The sequence below is a fragment of the Berghia stephanieae genome, chromosome 1, assembly GCF_034508935.2.
Source record: "Berghia stephanieae isolate SIO BIC M18660-M18661 chromosome 1, UCSD_Bste_1.3, whole genome shotgun sequence".
Classification (NCBI taxonomy): domain Eukaryota; kingdom Metazoa; phylum Mollusca; class Gastropoda; order Nudibranchia; family Aeolidiidae; genus Berghia; species Berghia stephanieae.
In genome coordinates this window covers 62,773,248-62,799,416 of record NC_088360.1, presented here as the reverse complement: position 1 = coordinate 62,799,416, position 26,169 = coordinate 62,773,248, and the positions used below count along the sequence as shown (strand labels likewise).

At 34.9% G+C, this 26,169-nt stretch overlaps 2 protein-coding genes across 5 annotated transcripts in view; one reads left to right on the top strand and one right to left on the bottom strand.

Annotated features, from left to right (window-relative positions):
- The window catches only part of LOC144979035 (uncharacterized), a 28,775-nt gene extending 13,017 nt beyond the window's left edge, over positions 1-15,758 (top strand). Inside the window, exons 2-6 of one of the 2 annotated variants that reach the window (XR_013646637.1) lie at positions 7,612-8,024; positions 8,394-8,513; positions 12,255-12,407; positions 15,097-15,231; positions 15,647-15,758. Coding sequence is in view for 1 of the 2 variants with exons in the window: in XM_078925657.1 (XP_078781783.1) it covers positions 7,916-8,024; positions 8,394-8,513; positions 15,097-15,188 (321 nt within the window). In the remaining variant the exon portion in view is untranslated. The remainder of the gene's footprint in view (positions 1-7,611; positions 8,025-8,393; positions 8,514-12,254; positions 12,408-15,096; positions 15,232-15,646) is intronic. The other variant, XM_078925657.1, reaches the window with a different exon arrangement.
- The window catches only part of LOC144979021 (metalloprotease TIKI1-like), a 316,998-nt gene that overhangs the window by 91,005 nt on the left and 199,824 nt on the right, over positions 1-26,169 (bottom strand). For 2 of the 3 annotated variants that reach the window (XM_078925638.1, XM_078925643.1), the window contains exon 8: positions 18,975-19,091. The exons of the other annotated variant lie outside the window; for it this stretch is intronic. In XM_078925638.1, coding sequence (XP_078781764.1) covers positions 18,975-19,091 — 117 coding nt within the window. The remainder of the gene's footprint in view (positions 1-18,974; positions 19,092-26,169) is intronic. 3 annotated transcript variants of the gene reach the window in all.

Here is a 26,169-nt window from a genome sequence, read left to right as displayed (position 1 = left end):
TTCGTCATTATTGTTTTCATTAAAGTCATTCACAAATTCAAAAACATCGATGATTGTGGGTGGAGTTCTCGGTGATTTCTGGTGTGTTGGTGGTTGACGACCAAGCAAAACTTTAATCGCCCTCAGTTTTCTTCGCCCGCCCCTTGACCTCGCTTATTCGTTTTAAAAATAGATTTATTGTTTACAAATGGCACGGTGAACATATAATCAAACATAGATAATAAAATGGCTGATGTTGTAGAATCAATTTTTAAAATTAATTTCATAACATGCAGGATTGTTAAAAATCCTCTTAAAATCTTTAAAAGGGTACAAGGTGATATGACAATGATCACAGTATATAATGCAATTGAGAATATAGAGTAAATCCAACACAAAAGGTAAAAATAATCACAGCACATTCGATACAGATGCCTGTTAGGCGCACAAACTTATTATTATTTCCATCATCATCATCATCATCATCATCATCATCATCATCATCATCATCATCATCATCATCATCATCATCATCATAGTCATCATCACCATCATGATCATTAACATCATCATCATCATCATCATCACCATCATCATCATCATCATCATCATCATCATCATCATCATCATCATCATCATCATCATCATCATCATCATCATCATCATCATCATCATCATATATATAATAATAATAATAATAATAATAATAATAATAATAATAATAATAATAATATAATATATAATAATAATAATAATAATAATAATAATAATAATAATAATAATAATAATAATAAATATAATAATAATAATAATAATAATAATAATAATAATAATTATAATAATTATTATTATTATCATGACAAAGTAGTGAGAGCACCACTAGAAGTTACTGCTACACTCAGAGAATAATAATAATTATTATTATCATTTATTTTATTATTATTTATTATTATTATTATTATTATTATTATTATTATTATTATTATTATTATTATTATTATCCCTTTATTGCATAAACAAAAACTGGTGGGGTTAGTTCGTTGTAACTTTGCATACAGCACATATAGGGCCTAGAAAGAGGATTTTCACAACTTATAGGTCACCGGGAGCATTAGGAGCCTTGGGCTCATGCGTCTAAAATATTAGACATTATGCATTCCAGGTTGCGGAATTCGACCGTTATAGAGACAATGAAGGTTATATTATAGCCATCAACACAAGACCTCATATAAAGAATTCCAAGTTTATTTCATTATATTTTAATGTTCATGTAGCATAGATTTATCAATTTTCATTAAATTTATATTACCTTTTGAGGTGTTTTTACCATACATTATACAATGAGCAGGACATAATATGATCAATAAACAAGCACATGAAGAACAACAAAGACATTGGAAATACGAATTCTATATGTCTGCCAACTATATTTCAAAACTTGCTTACTATCAATGTAGAGTAGAAGTAAAATTCAATGTAAATTAATTATGTAATTAATTAATTTATATATTTTAAAATCTAATTTATGTATTTACATTTATTTATTTATTTCTGTCTACTGTCCTGTCAGTACCAACTACTTTTTTCGGTTATGGTGAAAAACATAAAAGCAATCATCTGCCTCACCAACAGGGGTAATGCACAATACAACATTACACTTCCTGCATTTAAATTGTGATTTCCTGCTACAGCCTGGCAATTTGCATCTTTGGGGAAATTTGGCTTCTTTATCACGCATTGAGAAATGATCCACCTTGTCATATCTAACAGCCTCATTTACAGCTCTTACTGAGCGAGTATCACTGTGAGCAACATCAGGCATCAATTCAGGGACAGCTTGAATACTTTTTATGAAACCTTGGGCCAGCTTGAGTTTAAAAGCACATAAAGAAATTGCACAGTCTGCCTTCTTAGCTTTGTACAAGAGCCATGAGTTTACTACACATAAATCCAGCAGATGGAACAGGATTCTTTTATACCATTTTTTGCTTTTGAAATCCATGCGATAGAACTCGAGCAGCATGTCACACTTATCAACGCCACCCATGCTTTGGTTGTAATTTTTTATAAGACCAGGGCACTTGACGTAAATATATTCCTTACGTGTACGGTCATATCGCCTAACAGTATGAGTCGGTTCAACCCCGTGAATATTTGATCCCACTAAGACTATTTTATTATCAAACCATTCACATAATAGAATGGTGCCATCACTATCACTCCTATAATCATAGGAACCCCTACCACGTTTTTTCAAATCTTTCATGGCAAGCAGTGGGCACTTACGACTTCTATTTGGCCTTACAGTACATGTGGCATTCAATTTCCTCTCCTTCAGCTCAACAAGAAGTTCAGGGCAAGCAAAGTAATTATCAAAAAAAATATAAGAGTTTTCAGGTTGATTTTGTGTGAGGGATAACACGACTTCACCCGGTTTACCTACAGGAAGAGACACATTTTCGACAGGATTCACTGTGTTGTCTCCAGCAAATTATAGACAATGGACATAGCCTGACCTTCCCGCATGCACCCACACTTTGTAACCCCATTTCTTAGGCTTTTTCATCATATAACATTTCAACCCATGACGGCCTTTGAACGGTATCATTTGTTCGTCTATAGCAACAAATGCTTCAGGCTCAGCGTTTGCAGTAAACGATCGGTTTATAATGTTTATGAGAGGTCTTACTTTATGCAGCCTGTCATAACCGACTTCACTTTTACCTTTCATAAGGGTATTATCATTGCAATGAAACAATGACATAATGTCCTCAAACCTATTTACTGTCATTGCATTTGCAACAATAACTTGCCTAGTGCCCGGGGACCAATACATTCTCCTAGAAGGTAAACATACAATGCTCATGTACATGCAAATACCAACAAATGTTTGCAATTCTTGCACATGGATCTTGGTACACCTTGTTCTTCCACACTGGTCCATGAATCTATTGCTTTCGAGGGTAAGCAGTTCAAAAGCATCATTGTCAAAGTGTGCCAGAAACATCTCCATGATTGTTGTAGCACCAGCAGCCTTCCCTCGTGGAATCAGGTGGTTTTCCAGATTTACATGGGCGGGAAGATCTTTCTTTACCCAATGGAAGTGGTGCCCCATCAACCATAGTTCTGGGTGAAAAACAAAATAAGAAAACGATACCGTACCATTATAAATCAAATAAAGAAAATCATACATTAAAAAATTTACTTTTCACTGTGGATGAAGCACTGATTAGTAAACATTATAAGACTTCAAATTAAAAATCAACAAGTTTGATCCCTTTTGCCCTTCATTGCGGCTCGAGAAGTATTCCTTTCCATTAGTTAATTTAATGTATTTGTAGCCGATAAAGCCAAACAAATCAGTTCGCTGACACACTTTGGGGAGTTGTATACATGGCAGGGACAACATTCGCCTTTTATTCAATAATGGATTAAACTATTCTCTCACCTTTGCCGTTTGCTTGGTTGTGATTGAGTTGGGTCATTCAAGTCATCATCGCATTCTTCAACATAAGAATGGTCAGGAGATTGGCCATCATCATCATCCTCGTCACTAGTTGTAGACGTTTCATCATCTCTATCGGGTACAGCAGGTTCAAAGTTTGGATCTAGCTCGTTATCCGTATCATCTCCATCAAGACGCTCATCTTCACTGTCGCTTGGTATGTCATTTTCAAACATTTGAAGCACCTCGTTTCCAGAATAAAATCTGGATTTAGGACGAAGACTGAGAAGAAAAAAAAAACAACATTTGGACCTTTTAGACAAGTAGCTTGAGCGAAAAAAGATATACAAAAGTATTCAAAAATACATTTATTTATAGAGAGCTGCGCCGGTGTTACCAATACTTAGCTTCTATAACCAGGACAAATAATTCGTTTGGACAGAAAAATAAATAAAAACTTACCGCTTACCGTCAAAAGCAGTTTAGATTTGAAGATACATTTGTTTTCTATAAAAAAACATTCGGTACTAGACAATCCTTGATGAATTTCAAAAGTTGTGTTTGAAATTATATCCTAAATATTTAATGATTCAATCCTCGCTAAATCGTGTGTTTTTCTCGTCTGACCCATAGGTTGGTGCCCCCTAGTTTCCATCCGCCTGCCGCGCAATAGCCGCGCAAAACAAAGGTTTTTAAAAAAGTTTATTGAGAAAAAGATACGGAAAAAAGTGTCCCTAGATAGGTATGCAATTTGGTGCATAAGTGCAGTAAAAATTGGTGCGCAAAATTAGTTCGTAGAGGATGCGAGACTGTGTGGTGTGTGTGTCTGGTGTGTGTGTGTGTGTGTGTGTGTGTGAGTATGTGTGTGTGTGTCTCTTTCTTTCTTCCTTTTTTTTGGGAGTGCCTACGTACACGGTAACGGGGCATCTAGCCTCAGGATCTATGTACACGTAAACCGGTTTACCGTTGCAACATTCTGTCAGTGATGGTCCTCGCTGTCGTGACCGCGCGCGCTCGTGTGTGTGTGTGTGTGTTTGTGTGTGTATGTGTGTGAGTTGTTTTTTTTAAATCAAAACAATTTTAACCATTAATGGCGAGATTCCATCTTACACTCCCCAAACTCCAGATCTTAGTCTTAATGTTATCATTAAAAGACAAGCTTTGCGATTTATAGTTTAATTGAAGCCCGAGTCGAAATATACTCTTACTACTGCTCTCTTGGTGGAAACGATTTATTCTGCATAAGCAATCTGGAGAAAAAAATCAGTGTCACTGTAAAAGGTTAAAATTTCACGAAGTACGCTCCGTGAACACCGCTGTAACAATCCTTTGATCTACGTCATCAGGCAACCCATTGTTTCTTTCATCTTTACCCATTCCCCCTTACTATCCCCCCACCCCCCCGCCCATCTCTCTCTCTCTCTCTCTCTCTCTCTCTCTCTCTCTCTCTCTCTCTCTCTCTCTCGTCATAATGTTATCCCTTCCCCTTCCCATCTCAATGTAAAATGAAAACGTTCTGTTGTTTGCAGATACATGTATGATTGTTTTGTTTTCTCTCTCTCACTAGGCTAGGATTAAAAACCAAGACATCAGGTAATGGGTGTCTAATGCCAAAGTATAGATTCTCTCTTTGGCCAATTTAGTCACGCATGTGGCAGTCCAGCTATTTACTGTGTTCTGCCTATACCACACAATAAGTGGGATTTTGGGGGGTGGGTACGAAAGAAATCAAGGTCATAAGTAACCGTGCACAAGAGCTGTATAGGGAATTGGTTTCTGGGGGTCTTGCAAATACCAAATATTTTATGGAAAGCTTTTTCGAACTCCAAGACGTCTGGTTTGTTTTGCTATCTTGGAACAAACGAAACAGAGATGTCTTGATGTGTGGCCTAGTTGTCTGATTTTGTGACCTGGATGTAAGGTTTTGTGACTTAGATGTATCCTTTTGTGTGTGCAAGCCATGCGGGTAAGTACGGCGATAGCTTGCCAGTTGAGGAAAAAAAAAGGAAGAAGCAGCGTATCCGCATTTGAAAAACAAAAACAAAAAAAAACTGAAAAAACAAAACAACTTAACCTTTTAAAGGCGAATATCAATCTTACCTGGACCAAAAATAAAATCTTACCGTTTTCATCAAAAGACAAAAAACAAATTACAATTTAAAAACTTGAGCTTTTATATAGAGCAATATCCACCCAACGTGCTCAAAACGCTTTTTATCAATATTCTTACTGCTCTTATGGTGGAAACGTTTGTTTTTTCTGCGTTAAAAAAATAATATAAATGAAGACTATTATTTGAAAAAAAAAAAAATCAGTGTCACTGGCAAAGGGTTAATTGCAGTACTCCTGCATCCAGTGAGACTCCTACGGCACTTGCTAATCATAAAAAAGGAAATAGCAGCAATCAACAATACTAAGGTGAAAAAAAAAAGAAGAAAAAAAAGGTGGGTAGGGGGGAAGAGCAAACCCAGTAGCAATGCAACCTTTTAGCGGCGAAATTCGATCTTTGACCTAACACCAAATCTTCTATCATCAAAAGACAAGTAACGGCAAAACTATTATAGACAATTGAAGTCCGAGTTGCGATAGTCTGACTACTCTCTTGGTGGAAACGCTGTATTCCCCGTTAACAATAATAAAGATAAAAGCAAACTACTATCTAAAAGCAAAAAATTAGCTTCGCTGTTAAGGGGTTAAGAACACCTGCAACTGCAACTGCCAGCATCCTTGAGATGTCTACGTCACCAAGGTCACCAATCGACACGTCTCCCTCTCGTCGGCATGCACCCCCCCCCCCCCCCCTTCCACTCTCACGGTGGTGGTGGCGGCGGATAAAAAAGGCCTTTTTTTCTTTTATTCAATCAACTTGACTGCTGGTGGACCCTAGGCCTCTCTACAAGTCCAAGAAATAATACTCACTTTTTCTCTTCGCCAACGAAAATATCTACCCCCTACCGGTCTAATTATTTGTAGCAGACGACAAATTTCTCAAAAAGGTCACGTGACACTGTAAAAACAACACAGGAAGTCCATGAAAGCTTATTTACGACATTTCCTTTGAACCGTGTAAACAACAAAATTTCGTTTTCATTCGACTCAACGGGTCAGATTGGCCGGTATTTTTTTAACGAACTAAAGTTCTGAAAAATCAAAATGTTTCTTAGAAAGTTGAAAGATGCTAGTTTTTGAAACAGAGGTAGGTTTTTAAAAAAAATCTTTATATTTTACGTGAATGCATGCTCAAGGCGAGTTGGACGTGCAGCGGAGGTTGGTCGGCCAAAGGCCCACCTCTCTACTTATAAACTTATCTTATTTGCTCATGTAATAAGTTAATCAAGCAAACCACAACAGTAGACTAGGTCAAATTCATAAGAGGTAAACACTTAAACAAGTTACTATGTATTAGTTATCCTCTGTGCATAATGTGCAAAATAGTAGACACGTCTATTTTTAGTAACAGGTCCGGTTTGCAGGATGTGTAATATTTTAGACATGTCTATTTTTAGTAACATACCCGATATGCATGCTGTGCAATATTTTAGACATTGGAGATAAAATGCCGTTGTAACATAACTGTCACAATCTAATGCTTTATGTTCGGCCATAATAAGCTTTAGTATGTATATTATATAATAGGCATGGTATTAAGAGGGTTTTATAACTATTTGAATGATATAAATGGTTGTAAATGTGCTTACCTTCGATTGTTGTCAGAGGCCATCTTCAAAACGCAACAGCGAAAAAATGAATTATTTCCCTTGAGTGACTTTTGGCGCTTTTGTGAAAAAGAGGTAGAAGAAGTGTCTACAAGCATAGCATTGGTAAAATGGGTTGTATATTAATATCAAACCCTCATGAGAACTTCGTCTAAAATATTAGACATTATGCAATAAAGGGTTATTATCATTATTATTATTATTATTATTATTATTATTATTATTATTATTATTATTATTATTATTATTATTATTATTATTATTATTATGATGATGATGATGATGATGATGATGATGATGATGATGATGATGATGATGATGATGATTATCATTATTATTATTATTATTATTATTATTATTATTATTATTATTATTATTATTATTATTATTATTATTATTATTATTATTATTATTTTCATCATCATCATCATTACTGTAATTAATATATTTTTTCTTACTTCACATCCATAGATTTAACGAACCAATGGAAATTATTGTAAACTGTCTGGATTCTCTGAGTGTAGCAGTAACTTCTAGTGGTGCTCACACTACTTTGTCATGAGGATCCACCCAATCACGACATTCTTTGCCGCACTCGTGCACCGTCGCAAACCCACCGGAAGCTTCGTCATAACAACCGTGCAAACAGTTGCTCTGCGGTTTAACTGGTGTAAAGTCCCCACCTCTTGCTGGTGGAGAAACCTGGCAACTTCTCCCCCATTTCGAGGAGTCTATGTCCCCGCCAGACAGCCCTTCTCCTGCATTAAATAGATAAATGATTGGAACCTCCAACTCAGCCATGCTAGAGACCGATCTTGATTTATATTCAATACAGGCTACACCACATAACAGCTGCACTGGTGAGGCGGACAATACTATTAAAGGTATAAAACATTTTTCAATCAATCCTTATTTTAAAAAAAACAACACTAGTTAAATGGTCTCTGTGGAGTGAAAATATTGTTGTTAAATATATGTACGCATCTAAAATTTATAATCTCAATTGATAATCAAAAACAATTTATAGTAACATTGTTATACAAATAAATGATTCAGTTCTGAATTAAAAAGTCAAATATAACACAGTTCGTTAGTGAAACAGTTCCGAATATTCATTTATCAAATGACTACCTAATTTAATATTCTGATTATCTAATTCATTGCCTTTGATAAAATATGACTATGATAGGAAGCCATTCGATAACATACTGATTTTATTGGATAGAATGCTTGTTTTCTTGTTCCTCAACCAGACTTCGAAATACAAGCTCAAACTGACCACAATGATCGACCTCAAACCTTCCTCAACACAATAAATGAACAACTATCGGACAGCATTGGGTCAAACACTTCACATAAAACTGTTGATCAAGGTATTGAAAATTTGTTTCCATAAATAATACAAGGTTATGAAGACTTATAGTCTTTCAGCTTTAATCTTTTTTGTTTCTTTTGTTTTGTTTTATGCCTGTAAGACAAATTGATCTAGCTATTTCAAGTGTTTTAATCTTAACTGCACACGTCTTTTTCCTTCCTGGTAACTGGTTGTAAAAATGTGATTATAAGTCTTTGCGTAATGCAGAAAAAGTACATAAAGAATACAAGCAGAAATGCATACGGGTGCTAGATGATAAATATGTACTAAACTGATTATAATCATCATTCCAAAGGCTTCGTATTGTCAATGTTACTTATTTATTTCTAGGAGCAAACAATCCAAGACGACTCAGATGAATCACTTGGATACGACAGATGACCAAATAGTAAACACAACTGATCGGCTAATTAAATGTAACAAAACTGATGATAAACAAAAAAGACAAGCCGGATAATTTTATGTTTGGAAGATAATGCAATTCATCAAAGAAATGCAAATATGTTGAAAAGGAAGCGAATATATTGAAACAAAGATGTTATTGTAAGGGAATAGGAACCAAGTGTATCGAAGTAACAGAGGAAGACAGACAGCATATTTTTCATGTCGATATCCGCTCGTCGGAAAATTCTACTAAGAGAAGATCAGTTTTAAAATATTTTTTCAAACTAAATGGAGTGAGGAAATCAGTATGTTTTTGGACACACTCCCACTAACTGACAGGACTGTTCAGAGCTGGTGCATGAAAGATGCAACGCCAAGCCACGAAAAGAAGCGATCGCAACATTATGATACAGAAAACACATTGTGTTGATCAGTTTTTGAAAAAAAATCAACACTATGACTTCCACTATTGCCGGAAATCGACAAATAAATTGTACGTGGAGCGCGTATTCAGGTCTTATACAGACATTTACAAAGCGTATAAAGATAAATGCTCCGAGGATGGCATCACAGGTATTGGTCGACCTTTTTACGCAGCTTTTTGAAAAGAATAACATGGCTTTATTTAAGCTAAGAAAAGACAAATGCGATGAATGCCTCAAACACGAAAGTGGAAACTTGATGAAATGGCATGGAATTCTTATCGCTAAAAATGGGACACAGCTCGGAGTGAAAAGGAAAAGGATAAAGCTCAACGAGTAACAGATACGTCATTGATCTCAATGGATCTACAGGCTGTTTTATTATCTCCATAGATTCAAGCCTCTGCACTTTATGACAGGACTAAGTTGACAGTTCACAATTTCACGATATTTGATATGGGAGTTCTGAAGTGGATTGCTATGTTTGTCATGAAGTAGCGGGAGGTCTAACCGCTAACTAGTTGTGTAGTTGCCTCTACAACTACTTATGCGCAAAATTAATAGCTGGTATTTACATCAATTTAATAATCTACAGCGATGGATGCATCTATCAAAATAGGAACAAGAATGTTGAGCTTTTTTGCAAGGAAGTATGGCGTCACAGTCGAACATAAGTATTTAGAGAAAGGACATACTCAGATGGAGTGCGACTCCATACATGCAGCGATTGAAAGACAGTTGACAAAAAATGGCCGACCTTGTGACATTTTCACTCCATCTGACTACATTACAAGTTTAAAAATGTCTCGTAAGAATGAAGACACGACTCCATACAAAATACATTACTTGCCATATGACTTATTTCAGTCATTTGATGAAGTAACACCCTTAACGTTAATCAGTCCAGGGAAGATGGTAGGAGACCCAACTGTTACTGACCTAAGAGCCCTTCGTTGTGAACCATATAGAAATATTCTGTTTAAACTGAACCACCCTGACAACTGGAATCTGCTTCAATGAGCAACTTCTCTTGACCACCCAACTCGGCTTTACGCCAGTGAGAGGAAATACTCTACAGAGAAATAGAACCATCTACAACAGATAAAACCAACTTTGCCAAAAGATGTACATGGATTTTACGACAATTTGCTACACTGATTGGATTCTTACAAATATCATTGTACTTGATCTGTAACTTACTTGGTAAATATAATGAAAAATCTATTGTGTTCATAGTTAATTTTGCATTTGTTGGATAACGAAGATTGAACTGAGCCAATAAATATATAAATTAATAAAAATAATGAATAAATCATGAATGGAAATGAAAGATTAAAAAAAAATATTAACCAATAAAAAGGTGTAAAGAAAAAAAAGACCAAAAAAATAATTTGATTCCAAGCAAAAACGCCTTGATCTTATGGTAACAAAAGACCGATGATGGACATGATTCAATTTTGCTAAAACGTTGTCTGAGGTCAAAATTTATAATTGCAATAATGTTCAATGTTTACAATTTGTTCTCAATCTACATTGTTTGTTAACATTTTTAAAAAGTCACTTTCATCTTTCACAAACCTACACCTTGATCACGGACACCAAGCCAATAATTAATATTTTAATCCCATGTCATGATAATGAGGAATCTTCTTTTATTCCCCTAATTTATAAAATATTAGTAAAATTTCGTTTGTTTATCACTGTTGTTATTATTATTATTATTATTATTATTATTATTATTATTATTATTATTATTATTATTATTATTATTATTATTATTATTATTATTATTATTATTATTATTATTATTACTCGTAAAAAGCCCGCAATTTCGCGGGGAAAGAACTATTTTCATTCGATACTGTACTCACCATCATTTAATGAGGGCAGATTGGTAAACAACGTTGTCTGTGTAATTTGGTATTTCTTCGGTTGATTTTTCTGTGTGGCCCAATATGAAGTGTAAGCCACTATAGCCTCTGACCCGTGACACAGCAACATACAGTTGTCCGTGTGTGAATACCGGTTGTGGTAAGAAAATCCCCACCTTGCTTAATGTCTGCCCCTGAGACTTGTTAATTGTCATTGCATATGACAATTTTACCGGAAACTGTCTTCTATTTATAATAAATGGTAAGCCTGAATCAGTTGTCGTCAGATTGATTCTAGGGATAAACACTATGTCGCTAGCTCTACTAATTATCTTGGCTTCTAACACTTTTGAACCTAATTTAATTATTAACAAACGGGTGCCATTTAGGAGGCCTGATTTAGGATTTATATTTCTAAGCAGCATGACTGACGTGTTGGCTTTCAAATGTAATGCATGTGGAGGAAGTCCGGGAGGTGTAAGTTCGTTCAAGAATTCAATCGGGTATAAGTTGATGTCAGAGTCACTTTGAATGGAATCAGCACTGCGGTAAATTTGTTCAGTTGATGAGGTCAACCTGGACAGAACGGCTGCATTTATTTTGTCAACATGTTCATGGGTTAAGTCAAAATTGCTCTCTCTGATAGATAACGTTCATCCGCAAAGTTCAGATTCAAATCATTGTATACAGCATTTATCAAGCATTCTGGGTCATTTTCAGGAAGGCATAGCGCTGTAGGTAATTTAACAGAATACTTTCCTATTTCGCTGAAAACCGGCTCTGTACCATTTCCGATGCGGAGAAGCCAATTTGCAAAACAGTTATTGTCATCAGTAACCCTCATGTTCTTGTTCATGTGAAAAATGGTGACAAAATTCCAAATAATTGACTTGTTAAGTGTGACACTTAATATATCGGCTTCACTTCCTTTGTTAACAACAGGTAGAATTTGCCGAAAATCCCATCCAAGTACAACCACTTTGCCCCCAAAAGGTTTTGAACTACCTGTTATGTCACAAAATGTCTTGCTCACACATTCAAACACACGCCTGTCCATCATAGGTGCTTCATCCCAAATTATGAGAGAACTACTCTTCAGTAACTTAGCTGTGTCTGATTGGCCACTGATGCTACAGGTGCTGTTGTCCGTTATTGGAATTGGAATTTTGAACGTTGAATGTGCTGTTCTACCACCGTGCTGACAAAAGATCAAAGGTGAAAATACAAATTTAAAGAATACTGGGGATGTAGGAGCTTTCGGAATGTCTCCCCTTTACTTAACTTATGGAAAAACAAACACCTTAGCACCTTTAATAACACTTATGACTAACCTCTCGAGCTAACCCTAATAGGAAAAAACAGCTTTCGGACTGCTTTGCACTACCTTTCAATACTTAACAAATCACAATGGCGGCCGAAAATCAAAACAATGGTCAAATTAGGAAATTTTAAACTTTCACAAATCTATCAAGGTTTGTTCTAGAGTTTTTAAAATACTTCTATATGACAAACTGAATAAATAAATGCCTGACAAAATATCAACGGTGAAAATACAAATTTAAAGAATACTGGGGATGTAGGAGCTTTCGGAATGTCTCCCCTTTACTTAACTTATGGAAAAACAAACACCCAAGCACCTTTAATAACACTTCGAGCTAACCCTAATAGTAAAAAAAGAATCAAAATGGCGACTGAAATAGCTTCATGTGATCAAGTGAATAATATCACTATGAATGCCACGATTTGCTGAAAAATGCCAACACACACACACACATGTATACACCACACACAACACACACACAAACACACACACACACACACAAACAAATCATAACAAAACTGATCACCGCTAAATCAACAACACAAAGGAAGTAATAATAATACTTGATGTCATAAATAGATGACGCAAATTGACAACTTTTTACAGTGTCAAAATTAGTTGATTTTGGGAGCCAAGTGTCGTCGGTACATATTTTATGATATTATCTGTTTGACTCAACGAACTATCAAACTGACTTTAAATTATAAAATGAAACCAAGTTATCTGTTTATCTATCTGTAAAAAATACATTTCTAATTTTCAAATCTTTCAGTAGAGTTGTGCGCCGTATCAATTTTTTTATTGACTCAAATAAGCACAATGTTCTCCACGATGCTATATTTTTTAAAGAAAGGATTAATATCATCATCATCATCATCATCATCATCATCATCATCATCATCATCATCATCATCATCATCATCATCATCATCATCATCATCATCATCCGTATTACGACTACGATGATACCACTAATGCTGGTCATAATAATGATGATATTACCAATAATAATAATAATAATAATAATAATAATAATAATAATAATAATAATAATAATAATAATAATAATAATAATAATAATAATAATATCATTACTAATGATAATAATAGTAATATAATATAATAGTAACAATAACATAATGATAATAATAGAATAATAATGAAATAAAATAAAATAATGATAATAATATAATAATAAATAATAATAATAATAATATAATAATAATAATAATAATAATAATAATAATAATAAAATAATAATAATAATAATAATAATAATAATAACAATAATAATAATAAATATAGAATAATAGATGAATAGAGATGATGATGATGATGATGATGATGATGATGATGATGATATGATGAATATGATAATATGATAAAATAATATATGATAATAATAATAATATAATAATAATAATAATAATATAATAATAATAATAATAATAATAATAATAATAATAATATAATAATAATAATAATAATAATAATAATAATAATAATAATAATAATAATAATAATAATAATAATAATAATAATAATAAACTAACCAATCAATATTCACGAAAATATATATATTATTATTAAATTAATATTATTATTATTATTATTATTATTATTATATCATTATTATTATTATATCATTATTATTATTATTATTATTATTATTATTATTATTATTATTATTATTATTATATTATTATTATTATTATTATTATTATATTATTATTATTATTATTATTATTATTATTATTATTATTGGAGTTGTTCTTATTATCATTGAGCCTTACCTTCAAGATTATCAAAAAACCTTTCAACTTTACTGTATCTTATAAAATATCTCAATATTAAAAAAAAATATTCTATAGTATTTATAAAATATTTCAGCTGTATTAACCTAACCTATTGATCCATTGTGTAGAGTATTGATGGTAACGATTAAGCAGAGAGAACAGAACCTTATTTTGCTTTCAAGCGTTTTCAAATTTTAAAATCTTGCTGTAATTTTTAAAGATTCTATTTAACTTTTTTTCAAATGCTAGTACAAGTTAAAAGCCTTATTACGAAGATCCTTAGATGATCTAAATTTAGACAGCTATCACTCCATGTCATCGGTATTGGCTCCTGTCTCTTTATACAATAGATTCATATTTCCAGTGTGCTTAGCATATACTTTTACATAGGGAAGTCAAGAAAATATGCCAAAAAACTGCTTTTTTGGTTTTGAACATGAAGGAATTTTGCATTAATATCTTTTGTTACAGTATATACCCTATAACTTGCCAATATTTTCTATATTAAATATATTTTATTCTTTTCTTTCTTGTTCACATTTATCAATAGGCAGGATAAGAGTGCTGATAAAACTCTAATTGTAGCTGATTTGTAATATTAGTATAATTTGATAGTTTGGTCATTTGACCATGTAATGTTACAGTTGCAATTGAAAATATAATATAATCTATCATTTGTTGTACATGTTTCACTAAATGTAATATGTTTTGTTTTCTTGTTTTTAATACATGAAAAATTACTTTATATAGTAAAAACAACTTTTTGGTTTTAAAAAATTAATTACAGAAACTAAATCTAAAATGTGTCATGGAGACTGCACAGGAAGCAGCCTGAAGGAGGGAAATGAGAAGAAGAGCAACTGGCAGCTTTTAACATGAATTGAGACTGTTAGGCTCAACGTTTATGTATCGGATATTCAAGGTATATATCTCAACATAAATAGGTATAATTGTAGCTACATATTTTTCCTTCCGATTATATCAGTTTGATAGTTTGCAACATGTTGCTGGCAATATAAATCAAGTTAATTGCAAATTATCTTGATTTCAACGTGCATAGTAAAGTTGGTATAAAATTTCAAATTAATTGATTCTGAATGCATAATTTTCCTTTATTTCGTTTGAAAATTATCTGATGCAGCCATAGAGCAGAGAAAATAGGTTCATTAAATTTGTTAACAAATTGATAAAAGAAATACAAACGTTTCTGTTATTGTTTTTAAAAGATGATTTATTGACCAAAGCTTTTCTGGAGGCATTTAATCACACTTTTAAAAATGGGACCATACAGTTTCAGTGATAAGTATCAATTTTCCTTTTCCCCCTTCTCTTCACAGGATAATACAAACATACCTGTAGTGGAGATACATCTAATCTATAGATTTTGTAATTATCAGTATGTGCATTATAAATGAAATGACAATAAAAGTGATATGTATAAACTTGGAATATGTTTTTTAATATTTTTTTTTGATTTAACAAGCCATATATATATATATATATATATATATATATATATATATATATATATATATATATATATATATATATATATATATATATATATTGAATCGTGTTTGATACAAATATGGTACGAAAAGTGTTCGACATGTAGTAATGGAGCGAATTATTATTTTTAAATATTTACCACAATGTTTGAGACAGTCTATATTAATGTTTCAGGCTTAATTCGCCATCGTTTGTTGACAAAACAACTCAGTCCTGACGATGGCGAATTAAGCCTGAAACATTAATGTAGACAGTCTCAAACATTGTGGTAAATATTTAAAAATAATATTATAAATATTAAATATAATTATGTATAATATATAATATATATATATATATATATATATATATATATATATATATATATATATATTATATATATAATGGCCCTCAGATGCAGATGGTAGGTGAGACTCCAATAGGATGTTTGGAACCATATACCCTTTTCATACAGTACCAATCGAGTGTTTGACTTCCTTTAAGCACTAAAATTCATACACAATCCGTCACTGCCTGAAGTCGGTACTCATTCACAGTAAATTGAGGGGGTAATGTGTGTAACGTCGGGAGCCAAATTCTTCAATAGCACTGTCACCTATCCAACCACTGATCACACTTAGCATTGCTTGACCTTTCTGACAAGACGAGACACTGTGCCGTTGAGACAAACAACCCATTAGTGGTAGTAGCAGTGGCTATAATATAGTAGTGGTGGTAGCATTGGTAGTGTTACAATAGTAGTTGTAGCAGCAGCAACAACCGCTGCCGTCGTAGCACCACGACCACCAGTAGAAATAGGTTTTAAAAAAAAAAAAGAAAAAAAGAGCTTTTATCAAGAGCAATATCTACTGAACGCGCTCAAAGTAAAGCAATTTACAGGGGGTCCCCAGTCAAAAACAGCACCTAACGTGTAGGACGAAAAATGATGCCTGTCAATTTTTCGTACAGAGATAACGCTGTTAACCGCCATGTACTCGTTGTAACATGAGTAAGTTGAGAGAATTTGAAAAAGGAGCCTTTTTCAAAGACCACCAATGCACTACCCAGGGAGGGAGTGGAAGTCAAACCCTGGACCTTCCAATCCAAAGGCGAGTGTCATATCCCAAGACAATATATTTTGGTAGTGGTAGCAGTAGTAGTAAAAAAATTGAGCTTTTATCTAGAGCAATATCCACTAAACGTGCTCAAGGCGCTTTACAAGGGGTCCCCAGCCAACAGCAACACTTAACATGTAGGACGGGACATGACGCCTGTTACGCGATATTATATTTTTTTTTCGGACAGAGACAATGCTGTTAACGACCAGGTACTCATTTTACACCTGAGTACGGTGAGAGAATGTGAGTAAAGAGCCTTTTCCAAGGACTCAACTATGTGCCGAGCGAGGCTCGAACCCAGGTACTTCCTATCCGAAAGCGAGTGTCATACCACAAGGCCACACAGCCGCACAGTAGTAGCAGTAGTTGTAGAAATAGTTTATAAAAGGGAAGAAATAGATAGAGAAACTCGAATTGGCTCTCCTCTGGAGGGAACGTATTATAATTTGTTGAATGTTCTGGATTGTTGTTTTTCCCAGTTGTGTTGTTGTGAACTGTTTTATGTCCGTGAAGCATTGTGAGTCCCTGTGGTCTGTTGTTTCTGCCTATGTGTGTGTGTGTGTGTGTGTGTGTGTGTGTGTTTATTTGTGACGTCGTGTCGGGCATAAAAAGCTTCAATCTTTCTCTTTCAGCACTTTGATTCAACGTGGATGATTAAGCTAGTTAACTTCGTAAAATAAGTTTAAATCAAGTAGGCTACCTTGAGCGAATCCTAAACCCACCCACTTCGGTGGAGATTTTATTTATTTATTTTTATTTCCCAACGTGAATGAGATTAAACATTATTCACACCTCATTCTCATTGCATTTAATTGATATTCAAAAATATTGCGCTGGCCGACAGTCCAAAACGAGCAGAGGGATCACAATCTGAGTTTCCCTGGACATAGAAAACTTGAGTCTGCTGCTATGTGTAAACAAATTGAATGCGCATGACACGCCTAAGGGTGAATTCTAGCATAGTTCGGGTCATCTGAATCTAATTATGAAAAAAATTTGCATCATTTTTTTCTAAATCGTTAGGTCTGCGTACGGCCCGTATAAAGTTTCAAAGACGACTTTCCCTCAATATTAAATTTGTTGACAAAAACATGTCCTCTTTTATAAATAACACAGGGAAAATAATCTAATGCAAGTGTTAGCTGAGAAAATTGGTTCATTGCTTTCTTGAGGGACGCATCTCTGTGCGAACAGACACCAGGGGCCAAAGTCATCGTGTACTCGACTGACACTGGACAATTGGAGGTTGTTACGGGACCCCAAAGAAATTCATACATAATGCATTACATACATAGGTTGGTGATGAAAATAAATCGACATAAATCAATAAGTCTAAATGGTACTAACCTTTTTTTAAGCCAACTGCATCATAAATAGGGTGCGAATCGGACACAATAATTTTGACAACAAAGTGACAAACTTTTGCACTCGTCACAAAGGAATTCCCTTTCTATATTAAGCGATCACGTGATAAATTAAGGTCTAAGTCTAGGTCTAGGTCCAAAATTATGATTTGCTGAAAGTCTCTAATAATTGACTACAAATACGCACAAGTCGAATAAGTACATGCAATACATATTCAGAAAAGAATAGACTCACAACATCGTGTAGTTTTAAATTGCTATGAAAAAGATATGTTCATTTTGTATGAACACACATACGTACACAAACACACACTCACACGCACACACACACACATACACACACACACACACACACACACATACAAACACAGGTCTGAATAAATATGCTGGTGGTATCGTAATCTGCACATATTTGCAGGTCTGAGCACAATAATGAGCTTGATGGATAATTTTTGTGGTGGACAGCATATTGTGTTGATTTATGGTACATATTTCTATTACAACAATGAGCGCATAACAATTTGGGTTATCAGATCTGTAAATAAGTACACGCCTATCATTATGAATTTGATGGTTGTTTTAATTACTAAATTTCAGATATATCATATAGGTTTAGGGAGACTGAGGGTAGTTACAAATCAAGTCAAAGCAAGTGGAAAATCTTCCTTGCAGATACAGTAGAGACGAAAACTAACCGTTTGGAAAACAAATATTGAATGTCACCGTAGATGACATCGGATGGCTGCAGGAAGTCGTCAGAGAGAACAATCTTCCGGGATTTCTGTGGCTGTCTGTGACGTGCTCTGTGTGTTCTGGCAACGACCAAGACGAAAGAACGAGTGTTACAGCGTTTTTTATAGTAATATGTAAAAGAATGCAAATATATGGGACTCAATCCATGCAGTCAGTTAAGTTCAAATAAATCATTTGAGGATCATTTAACTTTATGCGAACATGGTTACATGCTATATATATATATATAAATTATCCGGTCTCTACCGTCCACCTTATTCCCGAAAGAATAATTCTAGTTTAAAATTTTTAGATGAATTTAAAACTTTTATGCACGACACAACAGAATGGAAATATTTCATTATTTAGCGGTTTTAGCATCCATTTTGACAACATTAACTATAAGCACGCCCAAGCGGTCCGCACTGTTTTTGGATCCCACAATCTCTCCCAATTCGTCCTTGAATATACACACATTAAGGTATAAATAATTGATTTCGTCATTTCGATGACAAATCAAATTTTATCTCTCCATTTTTAATCGACGAATCTAACATCTCTGATCATAAATTCGTTTCGTTATTTATAAAAGTATCGCCTGTTAGTAAATGCATTAGTTACAGAAAAACAATTTCACTTGATTTAATTCTATAAGAACTAAAATTATATCAATCTCGTGACACCATTGAATCTATAAAAATCGCCACTTCACTATCTGATATTATTCAACTATTCAATGATAGTACGTCTAGCACCTTGAAAGATTAATGTCCCATCATCACCGAGAACATCAACATTCAGCCAAACATCTAATGGTACAATGAGGAAATAAGACAATTGAAACAATGTGGACAATGTGACTGCGGACTTGGAAATGAAAATGGACATCATGTCCTAATGGAATGTCCAAGGTACAACCAGTTGAGAAGGAACTTCTGGCCTGACCCAACCCCATACTCAAAGAAGCTGTACGGCAGTGAGGACGACCTCAGGACCACTGTGGGCTTCATTCACCAGACGGACTGACCATGTGACGTGACGGGAACGAAGAAGAAGAAGAAGAAGAAGAAGAAACAAATAGGCTTCAACAGTCGTGACGTCACTTCCTCGTAATGACGCATATTAACTTAATAACTGGGTCTAAACTATCGGAACAATGGCGGACGGCCTTGTGAAATACTTCTCTGACGAGCATAGAAGTGTATCCAAAGGAGAAAAGCATTATAAATCTGATCATGTTTTGACTTTTATACATTCTGATCACATTACATGTGAAAATGTTCCAGCAACATGAAGAATACAAAGTACCGATTTACTTTGTTTAGAACCAAGCTGCTCGTTGCTGAGCGGACGTGACATCATACTTTTGAATCCTATTGAGACGTACTGTGAAAAACTGAAAAAAGTCGAAACTTTGAAGTTCACCGCCAAATATATGTTTCATCCGTAATGCTCGTAACAAAGCCACCACCTCTGCTCGATCAACCTAAGTAAAGTCCTCGAGAGACAACCCCAAGGCATTGTTTAAAAATCTAAACATCCTGACCAATAGTGCTTAGGCCACTGGGACCCCCCCCCCCTTCCCCCCCCCCCCTTTGGGAGTTTATGCCACTATGTTTTTCAAATAATAAAACTTATTGGCCATACAAATTCCACTGTTACCGTAAAAATAAGTGTCATTTAAGAGAGTTATGGCCCTTTGAAAAAAGTGAGTTGTGTCCCCTTGCAAAAAAGAGACAACATTTCTTTCAAAGGCTCTGGAGACTACAATATTAATTCAAATATATGCAAATTGGGTATCAAACTGAAGGAAATTGAATATACTATCAAACTATGTGCACAAGCTTTCAATTTGTAAATATTATATAGATTCACAGAAAGTTGAAACAATTTGTCAGTAATCTCATGAAGTGTCATATCTAAACTTATGGGCTATTTCAGTGTTATACACAAAAATTATTTTAAATATGGCCAAAAACAGCATGTTCTTTAAAAATGTAGCACTGAAGAAAGCTATGGCCCAAGCCTCAACAACAACCTTCATATTTCTACGTCACAGGAAAAACTAAAAGTGTACGCAACCCTTAAATTTTTCTCCACTTTGTGGGATGCCAAATTCATCATAATTTTCATTCTTTTTAAACATGGTATTGATGTCCAGTTGTCACATTTAAAAGTAAGTTGAAGGTGTGGTAAAAACAATAGATATATCATGAAAAAAGACTAATTTGTTCACAACCCAAGTGAAGCATCATTACCGAAGACTTTTGAACGAAATCGCATTGTTATATTATGAAGAATAATTGATACTCAAAAGAGATTCTTGATTCAAGATGCAGTAAGTACATAAAAACAATATCCTTATGTGTTTTGCAAACATGCTTTACTCCTTAACAGTTTGCACTGCTCACCAATTTATTACCTATCCTCATCATCAGTAGCAAAATCCTCTTCGTCCTCTGAAGTGTCGTCAAGGAAATCACTGTCAAAGCTATCACTACAATCCTCGGCATATGTATCTTCGTCAGTACTGGTGCAGCTTTCTTCATACACAATTTCCTGCAACTCATCTGGAATGAAAGCATCTTTGAACCACTGTACTTCCAATTCATTTGCAGAATTTCTCTGCCAACCGTTATCCTCTGGTTTTGGAATGCTAGGATTCTGGCACACTGCATTCCTCCAAATGAGAGTTTGAAAGTTGGCTCTTGATATGTGCAGTGACAATACTTGACTACAAGGAGGCATCTGACATAGATCAATTCCACCACTGCATGAGATGGTACCTTTCTTTCCTTTGAAACGCTGGCGAACTATGTCATACCTCACTTTGTTGACACTTGTGCATGAGGTTTTGCCATACAGCTTGCACACAAATGACTCTAACATGAGACAGTCATTACTCGAAACAGCTGCTAAATGTTCCAAATCTGGAGAACAGAATTCTAAGATCTTCCTCCTTTTGAAGAAATTTTAGAGCTTTCAGCTTTCCTTGCCCAGCAAAACAACTTGTTGTGTCACAGCCTGTGAATGCATGGACACCAAGTAATGCATCACACATCTGTTTAGACAAAGTCTTTGCTATCTGAGAGACATTGATTTGTCGCCTGTTGTTGCCACAGCCAGTATCAAAAATCAGGGTCTTTCCAATTGTCTCTGAGAATGAAAGGAGAAGTAAGAAGACATCCGTGTCTGGTGATCTGACACAGTTTGGTTGGCGGGAAGCATATTGACAGTGCAGTATAATTCTTGTGTCTGCCTCTTCCTGTGATGAGTAGAGATCTAGACAAGGTACAGCTGTGGTAAATTCATCCGTGTCACTGTAAAGTAAGGTGCATCTCTCTTCACAGACAAAGAAGATTTCTCTGTTTCTCAGTTTCTTTGCATATTCGTTACTTTCCCATTCCTTGAGGAGAAACCTGATAAGGGATCTTTTGTTATCAGCGCAGCTGAGAAATGATTTCCAACGTCTGGGCACTGTTGTTGCAGATCCTCTTAACAAGTATGCATTATCTTCAGAAGATCCTCTCCTCAATCTCTCACAACCTTTGATTGAATCTTCTATGTAAGTATCAGTCACAAAGTGTACACAAGCTGCTTGTGGTAAGGAGGAAAATGTAAGTTTGGCTACTTCACCAAATGTATTTGGGATTGCTGACAGAGTTTGTAACAGTGCATTGCCATCAACAAAGTAAACGGTGTTTGTTTTTTTTTTTTTTGCATAATCCTCGAACATTAATGAATTGTCAGGCGTGAGCTTGTGCAACAGAGTTGCTTTGTTGGTCTTCAGAGGTAAACCATCTGATGAAGCCAGCGACCATGAAGTAGGTGTTAGAGGATATTGAAGAACTTTTTGAAGATCAACACTGTGCTCTTGGGACAAAACAAGAAGCTGGCCAAATAAATTTATTTGTGCCTTGATTTTGACCACGTTCATGTCTTTTTTCACTGTTACCACTTTCCTCAATGATGCAAATGTCTTGGTCTTGTTCCTTTCTAATAGCTTGTGAAATTCTACAGTCTTTTCCTTCAGTCTGTTTTCAACAAAACTTTCAAACAATCTTTTTCCTGTTTTTTCCACGGCTAGCAGGTCATCAGCAACATCCTCTTGCACTTTCATTCCTGAAGCTAGACTGACCAGACCATCTTCAACTTCAAAGGGATTGATAAATGCTGAAAATGCCTGGAGGATCTTTTGCACTCGCTTTTCACTTTCTCTTTTTTTCTGCAAGGCTCAATTCTTTGTGGGTGTCTATATCCATACAGTTGTTGTTGCTGATCATTCTTTGGGTTGCTGATACATATTCTGCTCGATTGTGTCTTGTTACACTCCAACGGTAATAGCTTGGAAGACTCTTGCTGAACCCAACAATACCTCCTTTTGTCTTTGCATGTTTGTTTATTGTTTGTTCAATGGTCATATCAACTGCTATTCTTCCAGCAGGCGTCCTTGATCTGGAGACACTAAATCCATTATCTTGTAACATTTCTTCTGCCCCTGGGTGGGAATGAATCAGGTTGGCTAGTGACACAAAATATACACTGAGATACTTGGCATAATTGTGGTGATTCATGGTAAAAAGCAGTGGGCACAGTTCTTTTAAACAAGATATATGAAGAAGAAAGTTGTTTGTCTTTGTAGCTCGCAGAAACTGGAGGAGAAGCCAAACTCTGTCCATGTATTGGATCCAGTATTGTGCAGTTTTTTCCGTACTTTCCTGAGCTGACACTCTCTTTGAAGGCTTCATACTGGGAAAATAACTCAGCATACACAGTTGACTGGAGAATTTTATTAGCTGTATGGCTTGAAATTCCTTCGGTGAATTCCTTTATGTAAGACATGAGGTCTTTACTGAGTTTTGAATCCGTGTCCTGCTCAAATTTTGCAAGCAAAAGCCTCTCTAGAGCCTCCAAAACAGACACATGCACTCGTATAGCCCTGTTGTAGTTCTTTCCACTCATAACCCTATCCATAGAACCATGTGCACATAGCCCTGCTTCAGTCACAATTTCTTCAAAACCAGATCCACTTTGGAGCTTTCCCAGGGCACCAAGATATGACATTATGGTGTGAAAGACACCCAGGTGAATAATGACTGTTTTGTAAAGCTGTGGCTTTTGCCAGACAATATCGTAAGCTTTCTTTGCTACAGCAAGGTCAAATGTTACAAATGTATATGGCTGACCAAGCTCTTGTGTTGCCTCCAAAGATAGTTGTAGCACCTTCTGTACTGTAGCTGCTTCAGTTATGGGAGCATTGATGACAGGCATATATTCAACAATTGAAGGCATGTTGGTTTCATTTTCATTTTGGGGGTTTGGAGTTGTTGATGAAAGCCAACCTTTCCAGCCAGGGAAACGTTCTCCGTCTGAATTCAACTTCATCCTACAGAACACCCACAGAAAATTATCTTGGTGCAGCTGTCTTTCTTGATTGTTTTCTACTGTTGTTGCGGAAACAGTCAGAGAAGGTTCTGCTCTTCCAGTTGCAAAGCAAGGCTGAATTTGGATGGGTTTGAAAGTTGCTGACCTTTTCTTTGTTTTTCCAGTCGTGACATTTTGTTGCTCTATTTTTCTTTCCAAGTTTCCTTCTATTATTTCTTGGATCATGATGCCATGAGTAGAGTGTGTGGTGCCAGACCCATCAGTGGTCTCCTCTGTGAGATCGAAATTATCCCAGCAAAAATGGGTGATTTTTGGAACAAATACACTGGGGTTCAATAGACCCCAAAGAGAGAAATAGGGGGTTTCCATTATTTTCTTCACTTCAGATAGGGGGGTCCATTAGACCCCATGCATTAGAAATAGGGGTTATTGTATTTATTGCTTTTTTACAGTCAGGGGGTCCATTGGACCCCAAAATTATGAAATAGGAATAATTACTGATGGTGTGAAATAGGGTTAAGTCTAAAAATCACAAAATTACGCTTACACCAAAGGATACACTTTCAGAAATATGTGTTATATGCCCATTAATCATGCCTGAATTGTGCTAGCACAAAATTCCTCTTGTTTATTTATCACTGAAAGGAAGCAAATACACTGTAATATATATATTTTTTCATATTATAGAGAAAATGGCTATCAAAGATTTAAAAACCCTATATAGCTTTGTAAAATATTTTATGATATGAGGCAAAAAATGAGAAATGACAATAAAATTCCACTATTTATTCCATTTGAAGCAATTTTAGGTGATAAACAATCATTTTATGCACAAAAATGAGTTCACGAAAAATTGCACCCGATGACCTTTCAAGGGCCATAACTCCTGTAAATGATACTTGAAAAAACTGTAACACCCGGATTAATTTGTGTTATATGTCCCTAAAGCATGCCTGAATTGTGCTAGTGCAAAATCCCTCTTGTTTATTCATCCTGAAGGGAAACAAGTACACTGTAATAGATTTTTTTTTCAAATTATAGAGAAAATGGCTATCACATATTTAAAAACGCTATATGGCTTTGTAAAATATTTTATGATATGAGGCAAAAAATGAGAAATTACAATAAAATTCCATTATTGATTGTATGTGAAACAATTTTAAGGTGATAAACAACCATTTTATGCACAAAAACGATTTCACAAAAAATTGCACCTAATGACCTTTCAAGGGCCGTAACTCTCGTAAATGACACTTGAAAAAACGGTAACACCCGGATTAATACTCAAGATATATTGCTGTTTCAGAAAAAACATGTGGCGAAAACTCCCCCAGGGGAGGGAGGGTTTCGCCCACTGGCCCATGCACTACAAGTGTCATTTGTCTAATTCCTCTAGATTTCCTGCCCATAGCTGCCCAGGTGAATTGGTTAGGCGTTTTGACACTCATTTCAATAAAATTTATGTTATCTCGATAATTTTAATCAACCTCGTTCTTGCTTATCTCATCTATCATCTTCTCTTTAGTTGTATAACTACACTTCTCCTCTTCCTGTCGTTCTCTTCATTCATGAGGTGTTCGTGGTATGTTTTCCATCTAGTTCGAATCTCTTCATCTTTGCCCAATATTCTTCCATTCTCGTCTTTGATCATTTAATCTAAGCCATTGTAAATGGTCAACAATATATTTAAATTATTGAACGCACACTAGTTATTTTCCATGGATAAGTAATGCTATATAGGGAAAAATTAAAGTGCTAAAACGCACTGTTATG